Source organism: Pterocles gutturalis, unplaced genomic scaffold (genome assembly GCF_000699245.1).
Source record: "Pterocles gutturalis isolate BGI_N339 unplaced genomic scaffold, ASM69924v1 scaffold21986, whole genome shotgun sequence".
NCBI classification, from domain to species: Eukaryota; Metazoa; Chordata; class Aves; order Pterocliformes; family Pteroclidae; genus Pterocles; species Pterocles gutturalis.
This window is the reverse complement of record NW_010106030.1, coordinates 6939-19211: the sequence shown is the minus strand read 5'-3', so window position 1 is coordinate 19211 and position 12273 is coordinate 6939. Positions and strand designations below refer to the sequence as shown.

At 36.6% G+C, this 12273-nt stretch overlaps 1 protein-coding gene across 1 annotated transcript in view; it reads left to right on the top strand.

The window, feature by feature from the left end:
- The window catches only part of BLOC1S5 (biogenesis of lysosomal organelles complex-1, subunit 5, muted), a 12381-nt gene extending 528 nt beyond the window's left edge, over positions 1-11853 (top strand). The window contains exons 2-5 of the mRNA XM_010087637.1: positions 600-737; positions 2957-3086; positions 5802-5860; positions 11674-11853. Coding sequence (XP_010085939.1) covers positions 600-737; positions 2957-3086; positions 5802-5860; positions 11674-11853 — 507 coding nt within the window. The remainder of the gene's footprint in view (positions 1-599; positions 738-2956; positions 3087-5801; positions 5861-11673) is intronic.
- The last annotated feature ends 420 nt before the right edge of the window (positions 11854-12273 follow it).

Below are 12273 nucleotides of genomic sequence, written 5' to 3'. Positions count from 1 at the left end.
TCTCCTGTAGCCCCCTTCAGGTACTGGAAGGCTGCTATAAGGTCTCCCTGGACCCTTCCCTTCTCCAGGCTGAACAACCCCAACTCTTTCAGCCCGTCCTCGTTATGGGAGGTGCTCCACTATTTATTGAAATAGTTTTTATTTGCTGTGCTCTCAGAGTGCTTTTAAATTTAATGGTTTGGATTTTTTTCTCTATGACAGCCAAGCCTATTTTTCATACATGTTTATTTTGAAAATACATTTCTTCAAGAGTAGGTTTCAAGTCTTTGGCCCAGGAACACAAGGAGATACTAACAGTTTTCCTTTGTAGTGAGCTGCAGCCTTTAGTTCTGCTCTGCATCCAATTTCTACCAACGTTAACTGTTAGATCTGGAAGCTGTACTTGGAGCAGAGGGTTCTGAGAGGCAGATGAGAACGTTCACCTTTGCAGAAAGGTGTCTGTGGCACCTGGAACATGGATTCTTGGCATTTTATCTAAGTTGGTGGTTTGCTAAATAGACAGGATAGCCTACAAATGTTATTCTGGTGCTTTTTTGATTTTATATGTATTCAATGAGCAGTTTGCATTGAAGTGTGGTGTGATACCTTGTGTTGTGTAGCCTAGTATGGAGTGTGAGAGAAAAACTGAAAATTCGACTTTCTTTAATCTTCCAGATGTTGGGGAAATCTATTCAAGACTACTGGATCACAGACCAGTAATTCAGGGAGAAATACGTTACTTTGTTAAAGAATTTGAAGTAAGTATTTATATATTATTGGGTGCTGTAACCTTCAGAGTCTAAGAATTTAAACAGTTTAAAAATCTTATTAGAGATTATAATATGTATGTAATTTTCTTCAGAAAGACTTGGCATGTATTTCTTGTCCAAAATAGTTAACAAACCTATACTATATGTCTGCATCTTTCATAAACGACGCAGTAATATAGCTCTTTTTATTTTAAATGTTTTGAAAGGGGCATAAATATTTTTCCTGTAAAAGACTGTCAGGAATATTGATGTAGGAGAATGGTGTCGGCCCAACGTCCTGGAGAAGTCCTGTTGGTTCAAGGAAAATATTGTTGGCCGGTATAGGTTTACATCTGATTAGTAAACTGCTTTGTGCCTCAGCTGGATTCAGCTAGCACAGTTGTAATTTGATTTTTCATTAATTTTTGTTCCACAAACGAAAGTAATATTTCTGGAAGAGAAGAGCAACACTTTGTGCAAAGTAAGAAAATCATTAAAAATTGAATGACTGTTACCTGATCAGCTGCAAATAAGGTTAAAGTACTGAAGGTGTAAAAGTATATACAACTTTGCTTGGAAAGTGTAAGACAGTTTCCACAGGGTGGCAGCAGAAGCTTAGAAAAATAGGATCTTGTGTCAGCAAAAGGCTATTTCTGAGTAGATTTTAATTCTTAAAGAACATGGGATTTAAAAATCTTAAAATGCATCCTGAAAATATAATTATACTTCAAACTACTAGTGTGCAGAGCTGGTTTTTAAAAAATGATGTTAAAATGTCTTCCTCGCCCCATTGTAGCTAATATTTCAACTATGCCTAATTTGTCTCTCTGCTGGTTTAGCAAATAACATTGTGAACTAAACTCTCCTGAAATGTGTATTGTATGGGCTTGAGAGTCGTAAGGAATGATTTCTTTTCTTTGCCTTCCCTAAATAAGTTATAGGATACAGTAAATAGTTTAATGTTTTTCCTTCATAGGAAGGAAAATTTTGAACTCAACTATAAAATTATAACTCATATCTTTATAATTCATATATATCTCTTATTACTCCCAAAGCCTTGTTCTGTTTCTTAGACAAATTTCATATTTTCTTTGATCTTTTATTGAAATTTTTCTGGTCTATACTTTGAGGGGGAAGATAGCAAAGCAGAAGATTATTTACATTTTTGCAACTTAAAATTTCTTCCAAAAATTACACTTGTTTCTAACTTTGAGATATCAGATACTTTTTGGTTGTAGCAGGACGCAAGCTGCTTCTCTCAATGATTAGCATCTAATGTGTAAAGAATGTGGATTTGCATTCAGGAAGTCTGGAACCTGTTTAATTAAGCAGCTTTACTTGTCTGTGCCTCTATTTCTGAAGTTATAAAGCAGGTCTGGTGATCCAATTGCCCACTTCATATGATGCAGTGTTCTTTATCTGCAATTGCTTTATGATAAGCAATTTCCAGTATAGGAGTGCTTGTATGCAACTCTACTCATCACTCTGAAGAGGGGGGCAGGTGGCTGCCTGGAGGAGATTTCAGAATCCTTTTCATTGTCTAAAGGAAAGTGCAGGTGAAATTCAGAGTAGGAGTAGTGCTCTGGCTTCAGAAAAACTAGTGTTTTTTTGGTTTTTTAACTTGTTTTAAAATGTAAACAATGAAGCAAGAGCTTGTTCTTCTTGTAATTAATCATGATCAGCAGTGAGCCAGCAGAAAGGCTGCCTCTTTAGTCAGCTGTGTTATTTTTTAGTCTTGACTTCGTTGCTTTACTTCAGTAAAAACAATTTTACTTGCATTGTTTTAACCTTGTACCGTGCTAAATCTGGAAAGTCAGGCGTCAAGCAAGGAAAATCAGTGCTATGTTATTTCCCTGTAACAGCTGAGTTATAAAAATGCAATGCTTTCAAGCTCTGTTTCTCTCTCGTGTTTCTGATATGCTGTAAATTATCTATACACATTCTTTCACACAATGTTCTCATTAGTATGTTCTACCTGTTCTCACAAGGGCCAGAAGTATCATTCGAAGTATTCCTGTATTCTGGTGTGAAGAATGGAGCGCTACTCTCTTTTTTTTTCGCAAAACTAGTTTTGTCAATTGTGCTAAATAAGTAGAGTAACACTTTAATAATTAGACCATGGTATAGTCTTTGAGGTTAAGGTATTGGTTTATCAACTGGGAAACCATCTTATTTTGGAAAGTAGAATTCCTTGTTAGTCACTCATTTTCTTTCAATTCTTCTGGCAGGAAAAACGTGGCCTCCGAGAACTACGAGTACTTGAAAATCTAAAGAACACAATCTTTGAAACGAATGAACACGTTCTTCCGAAGTGTGAGCAGGCAATGCACGACAATTTGAATGAAGCATTCAAGAGATGTAAGCATGTTGCTTCTTATTTCCCTTGTTGCATCATTTTGAGGAATAATTTAAATCGTTTGTATTCAAAATATTATTTGCGGGAAAATTACCATCCTTGGATGGTATGTGCCTCGCTTTCATTTTTGTGAAATTTTAAAAGGGAATCATCAGGAACATTTTTTTATATTTATTCATCCAGCCAACACATCTCTTGCTAAGGTCACATTAAAGCTTTTTGTTGATTTAAGTAGGAGCTATTTCAGCTCAATCTTTTGCTGCTCACATAGAAACAGGATAGTGCTCCATGTTGACTAAAGCCACGGACAAAATTTCTGTTTTCTGGTTTGTTGCAAGCGTGCTGTGTTAGTTTTTCCATGGGAGAGCATAATACTGCCCCCTGTGATTTAAAACAGCTTGCTGCTGTATAGCTATGAAATGTGCTGGTATTATTATCGTTAGTTACAAATAGGGTAGTAGTACTAATTGTTGTATGCTAATCCTAGTTTCATCATTGTAACCATCTAATATTTTTTCTATTGCTCAGATTTTAAAAGAAAGTTTACAATTTGTTGTGCTGATTTTTCAGTATCTTTTTTTTTTCTTACTCATTTAGGGGGATAGCTTCTCAAAAAGGTATTTCAAGGGAGTGTGTCTATGTAGCTTTAGCTGCCAGATTTATGCAGTCAGAACATGCCAGTGTGAATTTTGTTATATTTTATGTATAACATGTTGTATAAACTTTTAATTTCCTATAACTCATTTACATGGCATCTGTCAGAATAACAAATGGTAGATGATACTATATACATAAAACCATGTCAGGAAAATTTTTGAAACTTAAAATTTAGTCATGCAAATAAGGCATATGTTCTAATACCTTCTAAATGGAGAGGAGGATATTACTCCCTGACTTGCTAATGGTCAGCTGTGCAATACATCATTAGTAGTAGAATCAGAGAATGGTTGAGGTGGGAAGGGGCCTCTGAAGGTCATTTGCCAAACCTATCTGTGCAAGCCAGGGCGGCTACAGCCAGTTGCCCAGGGCTGTGTCCAGTTGGGTTTTGAATATGTCTACACATGGACACTCCACAACCTCTCTGGGCAACCTCTGCCAGTGTTTCACCACTCTCACTGGAAAAAAAGCATTTCCCTATGTCCATATGGAATCTCATGTGTTTCGGTTTGTGCCCACTGCCTCTTGTCCTGTCAATGAGCACAACAGTCTGGCTCCCCCATCTTCATTCCCTTCAGTCAGCTATTTATGCACATTGATGAGATGCCCCTGGATCTTCTTTTCTCCACGCTGAGCAGTCCCAGCTCTCTCAGCCTCTCCTCATATGAAAGATGCTCCAGTCCCTTAATTGTCTTTGTGGCCATGTGCTGGACTTGCCACTCCCTCTGGTTTGTTTACTGGGGAGCCCTGAAGTAGACACACCACCACAGGTGTGGCCTCACCCATGCTGAGCAGAGGGGAAGGATCACCTCCCTTCATCTGTTGGCAGTGCTCTTCCTAATGCAGCCCAGGATGCTGTTGGCCTTTGGTTTTTTGCTGCAAGGCTGTGTTGTTGGTCCTCAGTGTACATTGCTGCCTGGGGTTATTCCTCCCCAGTGCAGGAGTTTGTCATTTCCCTGTGTTGGACTTCATGAGATTCCTCTCAGCCCAATTCTCCAGTTGCTCAGGGTCCCTCTGAATGGCAGCACAACTGTATAATCTATCAGCCACTATTCCTGTTTTTTTATCATCTGCAAACCTGCTGAGAGTGCACTCTGCTCCAGCAGCAGGGTCACTGATGAAGGTGTGAAACGGTGAAATGTGAGCTCCTGGCAAGCGGCAAACCAAAAGATCGTATCGACAGGTGGGGAGCCTCCGTCCCCTGCCGTAGGGAGTCTGCTACAACTGTCAGTTGCCACTATCTTCTGATGGTCCTGAGTGGCTCAGGCTCAGCCACCAGATGCTCCAATTCACAGTGCTCCCAGCTCCTTGTCAGCTCCAAGGGCAGTGAACCTGTTACGTAAGTGGAAGTCCCCATGGGGACAGGAGCCTGCCTCCTGGGGTAAAAAGTCACCAGCTTTAAGATGATGATAAGTAAGTAAGGTATTTCTTGATACTCAGATGTGTTAGTGGGAGAAATGACTGCTTTGGGGAAGTTAGTTTATTAAATTCTGCATTAATTAAGTGTTAAATAAATTAGGAACTAAACTTGCGTAGGAATACAGTTTCTGTTTCCAATGACAAGTTTTTTCTAGGCTTCATCTCATGAGAGAAGAGGCTGCATAAGGATGCTCTCCATGTAGATTGCTTATACTAAAGCAGTTTTTACATTTGATGGAGAAAAAATAAGAGAAAAAAAAAAAGCAACAGACTAAAACATAGAGCTTGGTCACCTGTTTCTACTTACTGACTTGAGAGGTTTTTTGATGTTTTCCGAGGTGCTGAGTAGTGTACTCTAGCTCATCAGCAACACTAAGGAATATGGGTACAAGAGGTCATGGCTGCCTTTCTCTTTTTGGCTTCTGGAGCTCACTGGGGTTGAACTTGGTGATATGCCTACATGCAGTTATCGATGTAAAGCATTTTCTGCAAGTGCTGGCAATTCTTTTTCATGCAGAGTTAAGTGACGCAGTGGAATATATCTTTGACTTGTAGCAGCCTCATGTCTTTTAAATCCCTTTCAGGCAAATTTCCCTTTGATTTAGAACAGCAGACTGATCTACTGCAATTTGTTATTTCAGTGCAAGCTGCCAACGATATGATCCGTAGACTGCAAGAGAAGGAACATGAAGAGAGGAAGGTAAAGGATGGATGGATGGATAGATTTTTATAATGTGACCTAAATAAGAATCTTATGCTTCTACAGCAAGTGTAGATGCAGTCAGTGTAGCGCACATTTTTCTATACTTGCAGTAAAACTTATTTTGGGGTGATTTCTGCACTTATAAAATGCAAACTGTTGTGGCATATGTGTTCTAGGGATGCAGAATTAATGGATCGCTAGCTCTTCCTACAATCTCCTGATGTATGGAAACTATTTTTTAATTTTATTTCCTTTGCTTTATTTTCCCTCCTAGCTTGGTCTATACTATTTGTCACATACAGGGAAAGCTTAAATATAAAAAAATCAGTTTCTGTGGAACAAAAAACACCTACTCACCTACCAGAATGGAAATGTAAATCTTTCCTAGTTAGCTGAGAACATTGAATATATTGTATATATTGCTTGTTGAAAAGGAAGTGTGTTTTTCACTTGTGGATAGGTTATTTAATGAAGGGCTATATTATAGGAACATGCGAATCATTGGAATCTTTTCAGTTGGCTACACTTTGCTCATTTGAAATGTGTGTGCTCTGAACCTAAAATTTGGAAAATTATACAAGAAATTAGTTTCATGTTTTCCCATTACTCCTTCATGATTGTGTTCCTGTGTTATCTTTTTACTTGAAAATGTTATTTATAATAATTTAGTTCAGAAAAACTGAAGACATTTCTGTGGCCATCTCGCTAAACAGGCTGCGCATTGATTTATGTAAGCTGATAGTCGTGTTTTTCTTTCCTTTTTGTAATCGATGAAGATGGGCAATCCAGTTGCAGTTGAATACTGGTACTGTGCAAGCAGCACACTGCTGAGCCCTGACAGAGGTTGCTTGTGTCTAACACTAGTGTAGATATTGGTAGAGAGCTTAAATAGAAAATTCTTCCAGTTTTGCTACTGTTTGTTTGAAGTAAAACTTTAATAAAAATTTTTATAACTTCTAAAATCAACGGTAGGAATGGTAACTATTCTTTTAAAAATATCTGTGTATTTCCACTCTTTTTTTTTTTATGTGCAGTGGAGCAATATTAATAGCTGTTCAGGATTTGTAGTGTTTCTTTAAGCTTGTATAGTAAGACTTTTTGGCTTGAAACTTTACAAATGTGAGTAGTAACAGGTAGGTAACTTTTAAAATTATAGATAAAAGGTATCACTATAGTTCAGCTGCTTGAGAATGTCCTGGTTTCAGCTGAGACAGAGAAATTATTTTTCTTTTCTTTTTAAAGTCGTGTTCTGAAAAAATAATGGAGTTTGGTCAAGGTCTAGTGTCAAGCAATTGGTGTTATCAGCCCTCAGTCAAATTAATTCAATTTCTGCTGTATAGAATGAATTGTAAGATTGTTTGCTTTACTAACTATATTCTTTACAGTTCCTTTCAGCTACTGGTGTCAGCCAAGTAACAAAAGGGAAATCATTTTGTCCCTAGCACATTCTCACTCAGGGTTTAAAGTAATTTGTGCTTACAGGAGTGTCATTGAAAGAAGCGTTCGTGGAATCCCCTGGGAGCAGTCTTACCACCCAGATCAGTAATATTTAGTTGGTCGTTCCAGCTGTGGATTACTTCAAGCTTGTGGGAGAAACTAGAGAAGACTTTAAGAAATTCTGTAAACCTGCTTTTTGTGTACTGTATTCTTATTCTTTTCTTTGTATTTTAAATATTTTTATATAAAAGGGTACAGGCTTATACTGGAAGCTACCTAACGCTTCCCATTATGGTCTTACCTCTTAATTACTTGTAGCATGAACTGGTATGATAACATTTCTCAAAGCCTGTGTCTCTCTCAAGGGGTGGGGTTTTTCGTGTGGGATTTTTTGACGTATTTTTGTTTTCCATTTTTGTTCTTTAATTTCAGCAAAAATAGTACAAGTAATACTAGAAATAAAGTTGACTGAAAATTTTGATGTTTTTAAAAATGTTAATTTTTTGCATAACCAATGGCAGTAAAACAGGGAGTAAATACAACCAACTCATGTGAGTCCATACTGTATAAAAGAAGGCTTTACTGTCTTTCAGCTTCAAGCAGTATATGCACTATTGAGTGAAAAAATAGTTTCATAATCAGTTTAGATTTTTTCCAAATAACTAATGTCTGAACTTAGGTGTTGATATAAAAGAAATATGAAAGACGTCACTGCCAAAATATGTAAATTTGCTAACACACCAAAGGGAATTCCTAGAAGAGGAATTAATAAGGCAGCAACTATGTTTGTAATTTAGAGAAGCTTTGGTTTATATCTAAACCAAATTATGAAACGTTAACTCAAAACTATTTTAAACTTCTTACATGAACATAAAAGCTGAAAATCTTCCAAATTTAGTGATGTCTAAGTAGCTTATAAAAAAATTAGTCATAAAAGTAGTAGGGATTGTTACAAACAGAGAACAGATTCTAAGCTTAGTTTGAGATTCCCAAACCCTTGTATTTATGAACTTATACTGAAAGAGAGAGATAGAGGACAAGTATTCAGGTTATGTGTGAAAAGTGAACAGCTTGCTATGGCTTATGTTCTGTTGGGTGACTGAAGAAACTTCTAGCAGAGCAGCTGAAATACTGTTTGGAGAAGAGAAATTCCTGAAAGAATGGATAGCCAGCAATCAAAAACAGGACAGAGCTGTCTCAGTGTGGTCTGGAGCTAGGAACTTTAGAGGATGATAGAGCTGGAGTTTTGAGAGTGTTGGGGGGTGAGGACATGATTCTCTGATTAAACAAACAAACAAAAGAATCTATCCAAATTTTTCAAAATTAACAGCCAGGTTTTCAGGTGGGGTAAAAAAAATGTTGTGTGTGTGCAATAGATGACAGCAAGTGCCAGTCAATAACACAGATAAGTAGAAGCCTAAAGCATAATGTACTGTTGCTGTCAGTTAAACAATCTTTTAGTTCAAATAGAAATCTACAGCATAGCGGGAAATATTGGGTTGTCTAATGCTTAAAACATTACAATTTATAGCTAATTATAGAGACTCTCTTTTTTGCTTCCTGGCTAAATAATGTAGCGATACCATGAATCATACATACCAATGTTGTACCGTATAATGAGTTCTCTAAGGCTTCCTCTTGTCTCGGGTACATCTGTCTGCGTGCTTTAGTTCATGCTGCAGGTTTCCCGTGTTACAAAAGTCATGAGGTTTTACCACAAATGAAATGTGTTGTTCTGAAGCCTGAACTTGGTATCGTAATATTGGCTTCTGTCTTGTTATCATGCACTGGTATATTTACACAATTAAATACCAAAGCAATTTCATTGACACTTCTTGACTGGAAGAGGGGAGCAGTGGCACTTTACTTGTTTTCTGAAATGGCTATGCAGGGCTTATTAGATGCTGTTTTCTAATTTGTAATTAAGTCTGACTTAAGGGGCAGACTTAATTGTCTGACAGAACGAACTTGTGTTCTTTCTGTTTGGCTGGTTGGCCTTTTTGCTTGTAAGTTTAGACTGTAGTTATTTTACAGATTTTTGTTTGTTTTAGCAGTAATTTTAAATTACAAAAGGTAGGAATTAAAATTAGGCTGTAATCTAGAAGGCTGTTCTGTGAAAGTGTACTGATTTTCATGTTTGATGTGCTGTTCTTTTTGATATTTTATTAGTTTACAAGTTACAGTTCCTCCAGGTGGCAGCCCTGGAAACAAAAGTATTGAACGTAAAAATCATTCTGTCTGTTTCTGGGTTTTGAATCATTACCAGCAATCCGAAATTTGTAATTAGAAACTTTCAGCAATCTGAGAGTTCTGTAAATCTTTATTTCATTTTAAGTGATTTGCTCACTGTGCATGGGCAAGAATTTATTTCAGTTTATCCTTTACATAGTTCAGTTGGTCGTGCAGTTACAAGTTTAAAAATAATGAAAATTAACACTGAACTTCCAAACTTTTTTTTTTTTTTAAGGAGAAAAAGAGATTACTTTCTCCTGCAACTGTACCTGCATTTTCAAACATGAAAACATAATTTCCTTCTTTAGGACAGTAAAAAATAGTAATTTTAACAGATCAGAAGTTATTTCTTACTACTGCAAGTGCTTTCTGGATTTCAGAAAAACCCATTCTTCTCCATTCCTGAAATATGGATATGTATTTATTCAGAATGCATATAATATTTTTGTGTTCTCTGGTAAGACAGAAGTGCTTCCTGGGCATCAGTATCAAAGCATCAGAGCAAAGGTAGTTTAAATTCTTGGTCTCTTAATATGTCACATGTCACATACAGGGGCCCAGCTACTGTCTATTGTTGCTGTATGATAGTATTTATTCCTACACAGAAGTACTGTATGTAAAAAATAATCATTGCTAATATATTAAAAAGGAGAAAAAAAGGAGATAAAAGAAGCATGAATTCTCTCTTTTGCTGAGAGATGGAGCAAATATAAGAACAAGTGCCTAGATTAATTGTGACATCAGCATTTATAATCTAAGGAGGCCAGACTGTTAATACTGCATGCAAGCAAGCCACAGAAGTACATCCCATTTTTACATGCGTATTTGATATGTGTATGATCTTTCTTTCTAGATAGCTAGATTTATGTTAGATTTGTTATGGTTTTTTATAGTTTTTAAAGTTTATTTGTTTATTTTAAGGTAAGAGAGTGAAAGGAATCTGACTTACCAGAAGCCAAGCAGTATGAAAGTGTAAGGGGGAAAATAACTTATTTATGAAGGAAGACATGAATCACAGTGAGATCTAGCTGGCTAAAGCAGAAACGTAAACTGACAGTTTAAAAACATTGAATATCCATGTTGTTATATTCTATTTTTTCCTTTTTGTGTTGGAGGCTCACATATAATTTTTATGTTTTATTAACCATCATAATTTGTTCTGAAACACAGAAGCATTTTATTTACATGTATTTGACATCAAACCTCAAATGTCTTGACTGTTGAAGTGTACCCTTTAAGCTCTAGTAATTCATATATACCTAAATAATGGGCATACATAAGGCTCTAAAATTTTGTCTAGCACTCGCAAATACAAACTATAGTGGGCCAATTATTTTCCTCATAAATTAGCTATGCTAACGCTTCCAGTGCATTTTCAGTCTGTATCGTATATAACACAGGCCTGCCTGTGCTGGCTATACTAGATGCAGATTCTCTGTTCTTTAAGACCACTTAAGGGCAAATTAGATGCACTTTGTTTAAATTGTTTATTTTTTGGTTACTTTCAGAACAGTGGACTTCCTGAGTCACTTTGTGTCAGTAGGCAAATTCTTCCTGTGTGAACACAAGAAAGGAAGAGGGGGGGAAAAAGACAAGGAAAAAAAAAAAGTGTCCATTTACTGATTTTTTTTTAATTTTTTTTTTTTCATACCTAAGGAGCTAAAAGCACCAAATACCGTGTTCGCAAAATTAGAGCTTTATTTTAAAAGAAAATATTTGTGAGATAGTACAGACTTTTACCAGCTGCTTGCAGTACTTTTAACATTGTCAGTAGTCAGAGGAGAAAATAATGCAACAAATAGGATCTTTAGTAGCCAACAGAAGTGAACCAGTAACTTTAAAGTGTCTTTCCATCTATTTATTTAATTTTCACCAGACTGTAGCATAGAAGAACTATTGTTGCTAATGCTCTCACATTAATAATATTGTAGACAATTTACAATTTGTTTTGGATTGACTATACTTCATAAAAATAAATGTTTCCTTTTTAGTTTCACCTTTTTGTGTGTGTTCTTGCTAGTTTCACTTTAATGAAGTAAAAGCCCAGTTTCTTTGGTACTGTTAACACTATGTAGATCTCATTAAACTCTCTGTTTTAATCTGGAAATTATTGTTAAAACTTCTAATTTTTCTCCTCTCAGCTTCAGGCAGACAAGCGGGTGGCTCGTGAAGAGAAATGCGTAGCCCACTGGGAGGAATTCATGAAAGAACAACAAAGCAAACAAGCGGAGGTAGATGAAGAACACAGAAAAGCTATGGAGCGCCTTAAAGAGCAGTATTCTGACATGGAGAAGGAACTGGCCAAATATGCTTCTTTTTAAGACCTTTCTTTTTTAATAATGCTGGGTTTGTGCCAATACTCAGTTGCATCTGACTTGATGTTCTTTTGGAAAGCTGAAACACAAAATAAAAAAGGAGTATTTGCTCTACAGGTTTTGTCTGGGAAGAAAAGGTTTGCATACTTTCAACTTAAGTACCTATCCATGCTTGTTTTGTTCAGGGCAGGTGGAATGCCAGTATTTCTTCATTTGTTGGAAGGTGGAACTGGAAATTACATTGTGTGACTACATCAGCTCAGGGAGTTGCAAACTCTAATTCTCTCCCATCTGCAGAGAGTATCATATCGTTTGGGAAAACAGAGACTAATGTAATACTAACTATGTCAGTGAGCAGCCACAGCCCTTTCCCAAAAAGTAGGTGTAATAGGTTCCAGCCACAGTTATCTGAGAATTCACTGGGAA